The 15,454-nt window shown below is 33.1% G+C and overlaps 2 protein-coding genes across 2 annotated transcripts; both read left to right on the top strand.

Moving 5' to 3' along the window:
• Positions 1-4,541: 4,541 nt before the first annotated feature.
• On the top strand, positions 4,542-6,291 carry LOC133780408 (putative ubiquitin carboxyl-terminal hydrolase 11). Its single transcript, XM_062220173.1, has 3 exons — positions 4,542-4,994; positions 5,107-5,247; positions 5,984-6,291. The coding sequence occupies exons 1-3, from the start codon at positions 4,890-4,892 to the stop codon at positions 6,167-6,169; spliced, it is 432 nt and encodes a 143-aa protein (XP_062076157.1). The 5' UTR covers positions 4,542-4,889; the 3' UTR covers positions 6,170-6,291.
• Positions 6,292-6,351: 60 nt separating this feature from the next.
• LOC133779138 (ubiquitin carboxyl-terminal hydrolase 9-like) lies at positions 6,352-7,573 on the top strand. The gene is made up of 3 exons (XM_062219131.1): positions 6,352-6,543; positions 6,640-6,788; positions 7,164-7,573. Exons 1-3 carry the CDS (start codon positions 6,352-6,354, stop codon positions 7,465-7,467), a joined length of 645 nt encoding a protein of 214 aa, XP_062075115.1. The 3' UTR covers positions 7,468-7,573.
• The last annotated feature ends 7,881 nt before the right edge of the window (positions 7,574-15,454 follow it).

Below are 15,454 nucleotides of genomic sequence, written 5' to 3'. Positions count from 1 at the left end.
TTCCAATCCTGAAGTAGCTGATGTATTTCGGAAGAGAGCAAAGGTAAGTTAGGCTGAGGAGTAATTAAAGACCTTTTAGTTATTTAAAGTATATGTTCTTTCCAGAAATAGTATTTTTATTAACTTGAGGACCTTAGAACTATCTTACATGATTGCTTCAAGTGTACTTAGCTTCTGATGAAGAATTTGAATAGACAAAAATAACATTCAATGACCTTTCCTGAGTTGAAGCACGGTTCATTGGATTTATTTTTTTTCTAAAAAAAAGGTTACAGGGTTATAATTTCTATATTAAGTTCCTTAACAACATTAACACTTAAGGAGATAATTTATTTATGCAAGTTATGGATATTTTATCTTTCTTTTGAACAAATTTGCTCTAAATATTAGAGTGCTTACGGTGGTTGAATGTATTTAGCAATTATGGAGTTGTTGAAAACTTGAGCAAAAGAAGGATGGTATACTAAGTTGTTTCTAGTTTGGGCATTTTGAAGTATACATATATAAATTCAATATTATTCCCTAGATAGAGTGGTTGAGGCATCTTGCTGTTTATACATTAAAGATGTTTTGCTATTTTTTCTTTTTGGTGGATTAGATTGTATCAGAGTTATGCAAGAAAGTGGAATCTTTTGGATTTCTCGAAGTTGAAACTCCAATTCTACAGGTTTGTGGATTTTCTAACCATTTTATGGTCATATGGTTCATATCGATATTTAGCATTTCTATAATGGAATTTGACTTTATAGTTTGGCAGAGTTCTTATGTAAGATTACTGTTACTTCTGGTGATGCTTGTTCAATTGATTAGCTTTTGTTCTTGGCCAAGATACAACTTATAGAGTACCCTATTCTATAATTTTTTAAAAAAGATAATGTCTAGTTTATTGTAAAGATGACTGGAGGTTGAACAGTTGAAATGCTTAGCTGGGAATTCTTTTGGTTCATATTTTATAAAATTTGATTAACTGTATTCATTTCCAGGAATAGTTTTTACTTTTTCTGTATATGACAATTTTTGGTGCCTTAATTTACATACATTAGTATTGTTTCTATTTGAAGGTTGGTTTTTAATTGACTTAATCAACTAGGGAGTAACTGGTGGAGCAGAAGCAAGACCATTTGTTACCTACCATAATTCGCTAGGAAGGGATCTTTATTTGAGGATAGCAACAGAGCTCCACATGAAGAGGATGCTGGTGAGGATTTAAAGCATATTCATTTTCTTTCGATTGCTATACTAACATGCATAATCTCTTCAATCGCCCTCTGGTATTTCCAAGGTGTAATTTCTCCAGTTTAACTTGGTCATTTTCCCGAAGTTTCTTTCTAATTTTTATTCATTAGTTTGTGTGTATATGTCAGATTTTATCACTTCCATGGCAGTATTGTTTTGCTAAGCAAGTTTTTTCTGTGTAAAGATTTTATAAAACATTCGTTGTTTCCAATGTAGATTTCTCAAGGCTGACAACATTTATAAGAAATTCATTTGTCTTTTAATGATAATTCTTGAGCTCTTCTTTATATCTGTACAAGAGAACACATACAGAAAAATTATTATCCGTCTCTATGCCTACACCAAATTTCTCCTCTTTATAGATTTTACTTTTTTTTTTAAATTGGTTTATATAACTATTCCCATTCATTAGTTTATTAAAGATTTTTCACAGTTCCTGTAAGATTGGAGGCTTTTTTATTTCCTTCTTTCTTGGACTAGGAAACTTGAGACTTACAGTTTTTCTTAACTTACAATTTGTCCTCTTATTGGCATGGATATATGAACCCTCATTTGTTTTTTAAATTAGGAGGAACTGAGAGCACCGTATAAGTCAATACAGTGAAATATCTTTAGTCATTGAGTTGCAGGATTAGACAAGTAGAAAAGTACAGGACAACTTTATTATTTACAATGAAATGGGGAAGGACTTGGATTGATGGTATGTGAGACTGTTATCCAGGTCGGACATATTCATCTGTTATAGTTTATATAAAATTTAATGAATTTTAATTATTTATTTTAAATTTTTTTATTGGTCATTTTATTTATAAGAAAAATGATAACTGATATTGCTCTTTTATTTGTAGATTGCAAATCTGTTAACTTTACAGGGAAATACTGAGCCATTAATCCGTAATGTCATGACCCTTAAGTCATGTTCTCCTATAGTTGGTGTCGACGTGATGTCCTTTGATACAGAAAGAGAAGTCTTGCTAGCTTGGAGGGTATTAGTTTTGCATTGCTTTTCTTTTATGAAAATGAAAAGTGTTTGTTAATACTGTTAAGGTGCATTTGTTATGAATCTGTTCTCAATATTTATATCTTATTTTTCATACTTTTAGGGATTTTCATTTATAGGTTCCTTTTCATTTCACTCTTATGGTGGGAGCTCTAGCTTTAGAAAACTATTTCTCTTGCCATAGTGAAACATAATTTTCATTCTAGTCTAGAAAAGCAATCAGACAAGCAAGCAAGTTTTGGGGATTAACTTGAACTTGAACCCACCAAGCAAGTTTTGGCGATTTATGCTGGGATATTAGAGCACACATGTGTGTGTGCATATGAAATTATTTTCGTTATATATTATAACAACTTTAGTTTGTTCAGATATTGTCTATAAGTCAAAGGCAACCAGCCAAATGCTATTTTCATTTTCAAATGGTAATGCATAGTATTGAACCTTTTACCATGTGTGATTCTTTGCATCATTAACTGATATTATCTTGCATTTTAGCTTAAATTATTTTGTTCTCAGTAATGGTTTTCTAATTTATATTAATAGGGGACATTATACACCATCTGAACAAACTAGCATCGATATTGCTATGGTAAACCTTAATAGATTACATTTCTTGATTGTAAAAATAAATTTGGTGATTCGTTGATAAACTTCTAGCTAATTTTACAAAAAAATGTATTATTTTATCATTCACAATCATGAGCATAATTGCAAGGTTCTTTGTGTTGGAGCAAAAATCCTCTGCTGGTTCGATCCCTGAAAAACTCCTACAATTGATTCCCAAGGTGATGCTTTTAATGTTTCTGGCTGATTCATTATGTAATGCATAAGCAGCAAATGGAGGTTTATTCTTTCCGTGTACAATGCTTGTGCTTGAAAGTTTTATTTGGAGCTCTGGTACATATACTAATGTGCTGTTGTCAAAATTTTCAGGACTGTGGTTGGAAAGGATGGGGTGAGATATCTTATGGAGGATATGAATGTGTTAAACATGCAACTGACTCTTTTTATTAACATATTTACTAATTTTCTAAGTGCAATATCCCTGTTTCTATAAGTTTTCCACTTTCATTTTTCGCTTTAAGGGGAAATGAGTTGTTTTCCTTAAGCAACTCTCATATTGGCTTCTTCTCGTTACTCGTGAGCTTTTGGCATTTTTCTTATCTCAAAATTTTTAAACATTTTTGTTTTTGGACTTGCATTTCTGAGCACTGAGATATAAAAATGATAAGAAGGCATAATTTTTTTAAGTGTATTTTTTATTTGTCTTGGCTTATTTTTTTTGGATTTGAAATGGGAAAGAACTAAAATTGTTTGATGGCCAAAGACAGAATAATCTATATATACATACATATACTATATATATATATATATACTATAGTACTCTCTTGCATATCCTCAAAGTTGGTCAGCCATAGATTTTGATGGATAGAATTTGCCATTGATATGAATTGCTATGTGTTTTTTGACTTTGGATTGAAATTTTAGTGCCATATTGTGGATACGTTCCTCTGTTTTCATGTGATTTATTTTTTATGCATCTGGTTTAAATTTCAATTCTATTACTATTGATCCTAAATTAAGTTTATGATTTCATGGGTTGTGTTGAAATGCCTATTCTCAAGTGTTCCCTCATTTGCTTCTGCCTTATTTTTGTGCATGCATATTTAATGCTTATTTCTATTCTTGCTTGTTAATTTATTGGAACATATATAATACAGTACTAATTGAATATATATTTATATATATTTTTCTGAGAACACTCCTTGCACTCATGTCCATGGTATATATAGTTTCTCATTGTTTTAAACATTGATTTATGTTTTTGCTTGTGTATTTCTCTCTTGTTTTGGACATTTAGCATTAGCTACTTAGATTAAGTTTATTTTTCATTAAAAATATTAATTTATAATAGAAAAACTTGTTTTAAATAATTGGGTGAATATTTTATAATGTTATCTAATGGTGATCATATTTTATTTTCTCTGTTTATGACATTTTAAATATGTTTTTTCTTCTTCTATTTGTTTAGTGTACATTATTCTATATTAAAAATATCCCCTTTCCATTTTCTTTATTGTGATTTTAAAATAAATTGTAGAAGTTATGGAAGGATTGGTGCCAATTACCATTTAGCTTTCATTCATATTTGGGCTTGCAGCAATATTGAAATAACAACCACATGGAACTAATTATTTGATCTGACCCAATGATTTTGATCCCTTATTGGGGTGCTTTTGGTGCACTTTTCATCAACTAAAACTTGTTATGGATTCACTTATATGGGTATTTTGGTACATATTGACAGAGTTTCAAGTTCTGCAATCAATTCTTCTAAACATGCATTTTGACCATTGAGCATACAAACACATTTCACAACCTGTTTTAAGTGGCATATTTTGGTTCTTTAGCAGTTGGTTTATATGTTTATACTTAATGTTTTATACTTATTTTTGCTTCTATTTTTATGGGTATGTTTTATTTAGGGTTTAAGCTCACATTTCTCGAGGAAAAAAAGGGATAATAGTTTAGTGTTGGTTTGGGTCTTGATTCTTATTTTCTTCTCTGAGATGATGGATATGATGTTTACAAGTCAACAAAAGGAGAAAGGGGAGGTTTGGCAGGATTGCAGAATCTGGGAAATACTTGCTTTATGAACAGTGCCCTGCAATGTTTAGTTCACATGCCTCCTCTTGTTGAGTATTTCTTGCAAGATTACAAAGATGAGATCAATACTGAAAATCCTTTGGGAATGCATGTAGGTTTTAGTTCTTTTTTTATCTTCTTTCTATTTTTTTTTATGGGGATAACTTGAATTTTAAGTAGGTCTGGTGCTTATACAATTTCTAAAGTATATTTTAGCTGTGCAGGGTGAGCTTGCAATCGCTTTTGGTGAGCTGTTGAGGAAATTATGGTCCTCAGGGCGAACTACAATTGCACCACGTCTTTTCAAGGGAAAATTAGCTCAATTTGCTCCCCAGTTCAGTTGCTATAACCAGCATGATTCTCAAGTTAGTATTGTATATTGAATAATAATCGCAAAGCTTTCAATACTGAATACTTCAATGTTTAATGTATTTTTATGTCCTGATGTTTATTTTTGGGAGAAATTTTAGCGCATGAAGTTGGAGAAATCAATCAGTTATTTATGTTTATAGTACTCTGGTTTTGGACTTGTGCTTGCAGATGATACTAGGACTAAGTCTAAGTTTTGCTTTTATTTTTTCTCAGCCTTTTTAAATTGGGCAAATGCTTTTCTTACTAATATTTAGTCACTTCATTGAGCTGATGATTTTAAAATTAAAACCTCTTTGTGTGGCTTCAGCAAACAAATTTGTATTGTGCTTATCTGTACTTTATGACGTGAGGGTCTGTTAGATATGTTTTGTATGATTAGTTTGTCCATATTGCAAATGAGATAAACCATTCAGGGTAGTTTACATGTAGCACACATACATGTATATATAATATGGGGTCGTCGCAATAGGATTTTTTTCACTATCAATCGAGAAATCAATTTTGACTTCTTGATTTTAATCTATAGTCCACCATATATCACCTTTATCCATATATCATCAATCCCCAAAAAATTTAAATACTACTTTTCATACAAATTATTTGTTCCATTCAATAGGCTAAAGAAGCATACCGATTGAACTGACTCCTATATATATAAATATATTTTTATAGTTTACTCTTTTTTATGATCACTATATTGCTTCATGTCATAAAATTTTCTCTTTGCAGGAACTTCTTGCATTCTTGTTGGATGGACTGCATGAGGATTTAAATCGTGTTAAACGAAAACCTTACATAGAAGCAAAGGATTCAGATGGTCGCCCAAATGAGGAAGTTGTCGTTGAGTGTTGGAAAAATCACAGGGCCCGGAATGACTCATTGATAGTGGATGTTTGCCAGGTGAGTGGGAATTAAAGTCTTCTTTCTTGAAAGCTATATTTCTTCTTTCCTTGAACCATAAGCATTTATTTTTTCCTGTACTGGTACAAAAGTATTTTCTTCTCTTACAATGTTTATATGTTAATGGTCAGAGTCAATATAAGTTGACACTGGTTTGCCCAGCATGTGGAAAGATTTCAATCACTTTCGATCCCTTCATGTATTTGTTGTTGCCGCTACCTTCAACTGCAACTAGGCAAATAACCGTGACTGTGTTTTACGGCGATGGAAGTGGTCTTCCTATGCCATACAATGTTAGTTTGCTAAAGCAAGGTTGTTGTAAAGATCTTAGTGAACAACTAAGTAATGCTTATTGCTTGAATGCTGATGAGATTCTTCTGCTTGCAGAGGTAAATTTGGTTTCTATTGATATCTGCTACAATTTATTTTATTTATTCCCTTAATTTTAGTTCTAGTGGTTGAGTAACTGTAATTTCGATTGCCAGGTTTATGAACATAAGATTTTTTGCTATTTGGAAAACCCCTCAAAGCTATTGGCTCCAATTAAGGAGGATGACCATATTGTGGCTTATAGACTTTCTAAAAACGTCGTGGGAAGATCCAAAGTTGAAATAATTCATCGACCACATGAAAAGTAAGCTTTCATCCCTATCCTTATGTAATTGGTAAATAGCACTGGTAAACATGTGATGTACAAACTGGTGTTGCCAATCCATCTATTGAAAAATTGCTTTAACTAAGTAATTTCAGAAGGGGATTATAGTATCAATTAAAATAATTATTGGCCTTACATAAGTAAGACTTGTTCATTAAGAAGCTGAAGTCCGTATGAATAAAGTTCAAGCGCTCCAAGTCAAGTGTTGACTGGATAATACTGGCTATATTATCTGCTTTTGAGAAATATATGTTTTAATTTTTTGTATCCTAGTCATTTTATGTCTTGGATCATCTACGCAGACTGCTTGTTAGACTTCTGCTGGATTTCCTAACTTAGATAGTTGGATTTCAGGTGCCCGTCAGACAGTGTTAAGGGTTGTCAGGGAAAGCTTATCGGTACCCCTTTTGTTACTTATTTAAAAGAGCCAATATGTGGAGCCAATGTTGAAGCCACTGTTACTAGATTGTTGTCACCTTTGAAGAGAATGCCTCCTTCAGTTAAGCTCCAGAATGGTAAGGAAAATGGATTTGAAAAAGAGGTTATTGAAGAACCATCAAACAGCTACAATTCTAAGAACCTGTCAATTGATGATGCAGAAGTAGAGGAAAAATCCAGCGAAGCGTTATTTCTTTGTGTTGAAAGTAGTAACTTTTAGACTCCTTGAATACTTAAAGAATATTTTGTTGTTGATGACAGTGTTGAATGTTTTAAACTAAATTGTGGATTGTTAATTCAATGTAGAATGTTCTTACTTTTTGTTATTTGAAAATCAAGTTCATTTGATGATGCTAGTATATATTAGAAAGCTAATTTTAATTATATAAAAAAAATTCAAATATAATAGAATAAATTAGTGTTATATAATGAGAATTTAAACATATCTAAATATAACAATAATACGAAAATTGAGTTATAATATCTGTTACAATAACACTTTTTATGCAAAGAATTATGTTATGCAAACTTTATTATATAACACAAATAATGTGTTATACTAAAGTGTAGTATAACACAAAAAATGTGTTATACTAAAGTATAGTATAACACAAAAAATGTGTTATACTAAAGTGTAGTATAACACAAAAAAAGTGTTATACTAAAGTGTAGTATAACACAAAAAAAGAGTTATATAATCGACTATAAATAACATAATTCAAGACTTATCTATATATTAAAATAACACAGAAATTGTGTTATCGTTGACAGTACAATAACACATCTGTATAACATTGATAAAGTGTTATGTAAAGTACCCTGACCTACGATAACATAGTCGGTCTTAACACATCAGAAAGTGTTATTGTATGTTTTGATAACACATTTTCGGTGTTATTAAAAGCATTTTTTCTTGTAGTGCCTACACCACGAAGCCCCCGTGAGCCAAGGCTCAGCAAGAAAACCCAACACAAGTAAAATAGATACCCAGATAGACATTAACATGCATTGCATACTTTTAAACAACACAGGTTCACATTAATTTTTCAATGAGCATACGATTCATGCCGAGTGGATGCATATCACACCCCTGCAATGCCCCGCCTCCACCCCTGTAATGGCCCTGCCACTACGGCCTACATTACGCATGTAATGCAGATAACGGCCTCATGGTCGATCGATCATGATCACAGCCAATCAGTTATAAAACTCACAAGTTTATACAAGTCAGACATTTAACTTTAAACAGATTCATGACATGGTCATCCCTGTGTCTTATAATCAGATCCCATGCCCTACACTAAGTGAAAGTGTCAGTTTTCTTACCTCAAGTTCTGAGCAATAAAGAGAGGTGACCCCGAGCACGATCCTTTCCTCCTGAGCCTAATGGAAACCCCTAGTCACAACACATTAAGGAATATTCATCAAGAACTAAATTGACACAGGGCTTCAAGACCTCGAATTCCTCTAAGCCAGGTAGTGGAATCGTTCCCGAGCCCTTTGATTCGATTTCCCAAAACTCAAACTTAACCCATTATAAAATCCTCATTTAGCGCTGCTGCACTCCACACCTGCACCGCGACCCTGCACCTACGCCACGACCCCACACTAGGCTGAGAGGCCACCCTAAAATTCCAAGCATTTTGCGTCGCAACATCAAGGCAATCCGAGGAATACCCACCATCGAAGATATTCAAGTTGGTCACGACACTCCTACCAAGCGGCGCGGTGCTACTGCGAGAAGTCAAGGAATTGTGATTTCAGAAATCGCAATCCGTACCAAATGACCAAAAAAACGAGCCCAAATCAACTAGGCAGTTCACATACAACATCAACAAATAAAAAAATACTCCCATTAACACCTTAGAACTAACAGTCAACAAATCTAGAGTCTAAACTCAAAGAACCCACCAAGAACACCACAAGGAAATGAAAACCATCAAAACTGTGGCTTACCTCTTTGAAATTTTTGACAATATTTTAGCAATAAAGATGCTAGCAGCTCCTAATCCCTGTAGAACACTTCAATCCTCATAGAAATTCCTCAAATTCAAAGCTTGCTCCTTGGGTTTAAATGTTGGTCTTGAAATCACCTTGGAGAGAAAACAATTAAGGAGAGATAGAGAGAAAAGGAGTGTAACATGGAACTAATGGCTTCAAGGGCAGCTGGTCATTATCACTATACACGTGGTCAAATGACTATTTTGCCCCTATCAACAAGGGCATTTTTGTCATTTAATTACAATTATACCCTCAATAGGTCAAAATTACAAAGATGTCCCTTTTCAACAAAAGGGGGCCTTTAAGCACATTAAATACACTTAAAAATTGAAGGGTAGTCATATCATAATATAATTCATATAATCACATATAGATATTCAATAAAATCACATAATATCACATATAGATCAAATTATGCCTGGCAAACTAATAAGACTAAGTCTAATTATAAAATTTTGGGACGTTACACAATGCATGTATGCATATATACATATATCATGACATGATAATACATGACGGGATAACATAGTCATGAGTGTAAACATACATAGGACAATCATATGTGTCCAAATTCTGTCACAAATTCAAATTTTAAAAAGTTATGGTCCAATAATCAATTATACGTGTGACAAAATAATGCCCACAATTATTAGCTTTTAAAATAGTATAGGCTTACATTCATCTGATATCACAGTACTAAGCATAACATAATCCCTCAAATAGGGTTCACCTATAGCCTTCACACAAGCGTGTCTTCAGGTTTAGTAATTATTGTGATACCTCATCCTCAAGACCTTAACGGTTAAGAAATTATTCAGTGCCAACACCATGATCGGTAATAATTATTGGAACACCCATTTGTATAGGCCATCAACCAAAAAGACCTTTACCTTTTTGCCCTGCTACACCTTTTGTAGCTAATGTCCCTTAACGAGCCTTGCTCAATGTATCTTCCACTATACCGATCTTAACATTTAGTCTTAAGCAACTCGTAACTTGATATTGGTCAATATAATGACAAGTGCGTGTTTCACCCGATAACGCTCTTTGATATTTCTCTTAGACCTATCCTAGTTTTTAATTTTCTTTCACCGCTCTCTACCTGAGTCAAGAACCTGTCTTGGTCCCTTAATATTTTCAGCATACCGTTATCTTATACTTAGGTTCACGTAGCCCACCCACACATTAACTAGTTTTATAATTTATCTTGTTTTCACTCGGGCTTTTACTATCCTCAATAAAGATAATTATTCCTTATAACCCCAATCACTCTTTAGTACAATAGACACATTTATGGTAAAATTATGTTAAGATGATCGGTAAAGGTCTACAACTTTATCATACCCTTAGGCCTACAACTTTATCTTTAGTATAACTCATGAAAACTTGTTTAAAGCCTTTAGTTGTGCTATATATTGTAACTCGTATCGAAGCTCATTAATCAATGTTTATACTTATGCATATTGAATGATAACCTTACACATTAGGCCCAAGGCAGGATAAAGGAATACACGATTAGGCCACAAGGTCAACTAGGTAATCATAAACTATATGTACTCTTTAGAGTACTATTCCTGGTCATGGGACATAATTAAACTCTGAAAGATCATTCTTGATACAATTTCCTAATTCGGGTTTATCTAATCACACCCTTTGACTGATCATCTCCACTGACCATAATTCAAGCATATAACTCAAAATTGTTCACGACTTGCAACAATTACAATAATACAACAACAATTCAACTCACGGGGATAATAGCCAATGATAGTATGAACCTGCAAGGTAGCTGAGAATAAACAAAAACTAACACTAAAAGTCAACTTGGGAGTTGCCAAAATAATTTGGGGCTAACAAGTTCCCCTAAACTTGCATACAGTCAAAATGGGGAAGCGACCATCCACATCATCCAATCAAATTATAAAACTCCCAAAAGGGTAAGCATCGATCCGTAAGGCATAAATATTATCACAAGTGTAAATGTGACTACACCGATTTACATAGACTCCTAGCTAATACTAGACTACTCATATGATGGCCAATTTTCAAGGACTTGAACCATATCGAATAATAATCATTGTTACAGACTAGACCAAATAATAATAATTTTCACAGACTTCAAACAGACCAAATAATAAAATGAGCGGATTCAAACCACGTTCACAACATACTCAATTCTTTGGCCAATTGTCATAGACTTGAACCCGACCTAATAATAATTATCACGAACTTGAACCGAACCAAAAAATAAATGTCACGCACTTGAACTGGACCTAAAATAATTGTCACGGACTTGAACCAGACCCAATCATAATTATCTCGGTCTTGAGCATGACCTATTAATAACTATTACAGACATGAACCAGACCTAATAATCATTGTCTCAAACTTGAACCGGACCTATTAATAACAACGAGTGAAATCAAACCGCGATCACAAGCAGAATCAAACCGCATCATGAGGAGCGCCCACTAGGTCAACAGTCTCCTTGTAAACCTTCTACAAACGTACATCATACTAGCTATTCCATGTTGTAGCCACTTAAATAAGAGGTTGGCTTACAGCATAACAAATCCCAAAGTTCATCCTACTCATACCAACTGCACAAGATTACAGAGATGGGAAACTCACTCATCAACAAAGTACCCGTTGGTATAAAATCAAACCATGCAAGCATAATCATAAAGTATGTCATTCTTAATTACACCGACAAAGCAAGTACAAGTATAAAATTAATTGTATTCTCAATTGCATAAAAATGCACTTATAATTACCACATCAATCTTTTTCAATTATTGAGACACCCAATATCACATAACTCGACACAGCATGCACATTCATGCAGTTTATGTGCAGCCATATAATTAAACATATGAGCAAGTAAATCATGTATGGTGAGATTTGCTTACCTTAGGACCTTAGATAGATAAGATTGCTCGACAAAAGCTATCAACCAAGCCTTTCCCATATTTTTCAATCCTATCCATGGATCATAATTGCGTTAATTACTAACTCGCTAAATTATACAATGTTAAACTTAAATCAATAATAGTAATTATCATATTAATATTATCGAGACCTCATCGTCGTAACTTAATAACGATTTTGTTATTCCATAAAAAATCATAATAATAATCGACAAAAGACGATGATATTAAATATCATTTCATAAATTCCCTCGCCCTTAAGGAAATTCATTACAAGATAATAATAATTAATTTATTATTATTTCATAGTCATTCTCATTTTTATTAAAAAAAACTAATTCCATATTATTAACATAATAATAATAAAATCAACATACATATATTCTGTAGCGATAGTAATAGAAATTCTCTAAACTCGCAAGGCGCAACCTCCCTTGAAAATGCTAAGATTTTGTGCTCCCGACACTCCCTTGCAAGTGAAGGTTTCTAGATAGAGGAGACTCCTCGACAGTTGGTTCCTCTGGTTGGTCGCGAAGCAATGATAAAAATTAGGAGTTAAACCAGTGATACCCGTGTGAGTGCAACTTTTCGAGTTCGAGGTCTCGGGACATCTGAAACAAAGACGAAAAGTTAAGCACCTGGGCAAAGATGACAACACCAAGGTACCTCAATGGACAAAAGAGAAAGCATATGCTGCTTCTGGAGGCCCAGAAGAAAAAGAGAGAGAGAAAAAACCAGAAAGGGGAGGCAAACCCTAGAAATCCTGAATTCCAGAAACCCCAAACAGATACCAAATAAAAACAAAACCTAAGGCGAGTCTACAAATTGAAAGTCATATGGGAAACTTTGAAAAGAAAGAAAGACTTACATGATAGGAAACACTAATAGGTTTGGTAAGTAGTCCTCTCTCGAATAAACGGACACCCTTCGACCTTGAATATCCTCGCGCGAACTATTGGGATTGTTGATTGGCTAAAGACCAAAAGTTGAACGAAGGTGTGGCAAATTCTTTAATGTAGAGAGAAGAGAAAAATCTGCAACTTGAAGGAAAGGGAAAGGCAAAGTATTTCTAGTGAAGGGGGAAAGAAGAAGGGTTTCGAGTTTAAATAGGGATTTTTAAAAATTTTGAATCAACGAATGGATCATAATCGCAGGTACTCGAGTACCATCCGATGGTTCATCGTGAAAAGTACCATCTCGAGACACCCGTTGAGTTGACAGTCTACTCCTTGGGATAGGCTAGTAGTGGAATTCGCAGAGTCCCGACCAGTTATAAGGAGACAAGTGTCCCCCACATTTAATGAATTTGCAGAGGTCTAACGACTAACCAATTTCCACGTGCCTCGACATTAATAGCAATCGCAGTTTTTGAGGTGACCCCCATGCCCGACACGTGTCCAATCAAGCATGAAAGTACTGACTAAGCGGCCAAATAATATCTGTTGCATGTCAACTGCCGAGAATTCTCCACCACACGAAGTCTCTATTAGGATTAATGCCCTAAATGCATGTAAATATATTTTATTGAATTAAATAAAAGAACAATTTTATTATATTTTTATATTATAATTATTGTTTGAATTAATATATGATAATATCAAGAAAATTAATATCATATATAATGAATAAAATATTTCGTAACATATTAAAGTATGGAATCTTTAATGAATGGTTGCTAGTGTGGTTTACTAAACAAACGGGATGCAAGTGATCTAGATACGGAATACTGATATGGATAGACATCTTAGTAAATATGATGTATATAAGAGAAATTATATATGACAAGACCGATAAAAATTAATTATCTTTACCGTTTGACATAAAGATTTGATTCTTATCATAATATATGATCATTTGTAGATCAGTCTAAATCCGGAGTATTCATGAACTCATGTTTTCGTTTATTGGATCTTTTTATTCACTCGTTAAGGTTTCTTAGTATTATGAGGCTAATGACTTTTGTTTTGGAGAATCAATATCATGAATAGCTAGGAACATGAATTACAATAATGGAGTCCATACTTTCCTAACATATCGAATATTGGTTCCCTTAAGGGTTAATTCTGGAACTTAATAGTTACCCAGCTCAAATCTATAATTTGATTATAGATTAACTATTCGCTAGGGAAATAATGGTAATTGAAGATCAAGAGGTAATTTGAAGGGTAAAACAGTAATCTTGACCACCTCTAATTAATGAATCAATAAATGGAGGGCAGAACTACATTTATTGATTATATCAATGGACTAGAAGAGAAAACTCTATAAACATAATTCTGTAAATACTTAGAGTGAAATTCCATATTTATAGTGGAGTAATCATGGAATTAATGAATAAGAGTATTGGATTAAAGAGTTTAATTAATAATTTAGTTTATTGGAGCTTAGTATTATAGCTCCATGGTCCGTAGATCACCTCTGTCCTACATTGTAAAGGGTAAGGATGTCAAAAGAAAGATTTCTAGAGAGAATGACTTAATTGCAAAGGAATTAATTTTCCAGGGCAAGAAAATAATTATGTGATAATTATAGGCAATTGACTAATTATGTTTTAATTAATTATTTAACTATATAGTTTTTATTTTGAAAAACTATAGGTTAAAATAAATATTAATCTTGTTTGGATTAATATATAAAGAGAGATTAATAATTTTCTTATTTAGAATAAGATATTTATTTATATAAAATTGTTACTTTAAGATAAAGTTAATTTTGAATTAACTGATGTTTATGTTGGGATAAATATATTATCTTAAAAGTTGATTAAAGAAACAAATGAGAAAATTAGGTAAAATCCAAAAATTGGGGCGACACACTCACTGTGAAGTGAGTGTGACGCCACATAAACAAATTCCACAATCCGTGGGATTTGAATTTTGAATTTCAAATTATTTGTTTAATCAGTTATATAGCTGTTATTTTTTAAATGTGATTACTATTCACGCCACCCGTTTACTATTTACATGGCATAATACCATTCTTCATAAAGCATACAAAGCAGGGAACCCTTAGTCCCATTATAAATCCACAACCGGGTGCAGTTTTCTTACCTTTAGTTTCCAAGTGTACTAGTTACGCGAGATGCCTTGTGGATGCCAAAAATCCACCAAATAAGAAATCTCTAGTCCCTGATTAGAACAGAGGGATAAAGGCCACTTAATCATGCAATTGGACTCGAGCCTGTAGGCCCTTTTTGAATACAGGAGATTGTCTCATGAGAAATGTGGATGCTCGAAATTCAATAGTTATAAAAAGGCCAAAAGCGCATGATAGGCTCCC

Source organism: Humulus lupulus, chromosome 5 (assembly GCF_963169125.1).
Source record: "Humulus lupulus chromosome 5, drHumLupu1.1, whole genome shotgun sequence".
In the NCBI taxonomy this organism is placed as follows: domain Eukaryota; kingdom Viridiplantae; phylum Streptophyta; class Magnoliopsida; order Rosales; family Cannabaceae; genus Humulus; species Humulus lupulus.
Note: the sequence above shows the minus strand (reverse complement) of the source record. Positions and strands in the feature narration are given on the sequence as shown.

Excerpts from the sequence above, each read along its gene's own strand:
- LOC133780408 (XM_062220173.1), top strand. The coding sequence starts at position 4,890 with ATGAACAGTGCCCTGCAATGTTTAGTTCACATGCCTCCTCTTGTTGAG. Across the intron at positions 4,995-5,106 it reads AAAATCCTTTGGGAATGCAT|GGTGAGCTTGCAATCGCTTT; the intron begins GTAGGTTTTAGT and ends TTAGCTGTGCAG. Across the intron at positions 5,248-5,983 it reads ATAACCAGCATGATTCTCAA|GAACTTCTTGCATTCTTGTT; the intron begins GTTAGTATTGTA and ends TTCTCTTTGCAG.
- LOC133779138 (XM_062219131.1), top strand. The coding sequence starts at position 6,352 with ATGTATTTGTTGTTGCCGCTACCTTCAACTGCAACTAGGCAAATAACC. Across the intron at positions 6,544-6,639 it reads AGATTCTTCTGCTTGCAGAG|GTTTATGAACATAAGATTTT; the intron begins GTAAATTTGGTT and ends TTCGATTGCCAG. Across the intron at positions 6,789-7,163 it reads ATTCATCGACCACATGAAAA|GTGCCCGTCAGACAGTGTTA; the intron begins GTAAGCTTTCAT and ends GTTGGATTTCAG.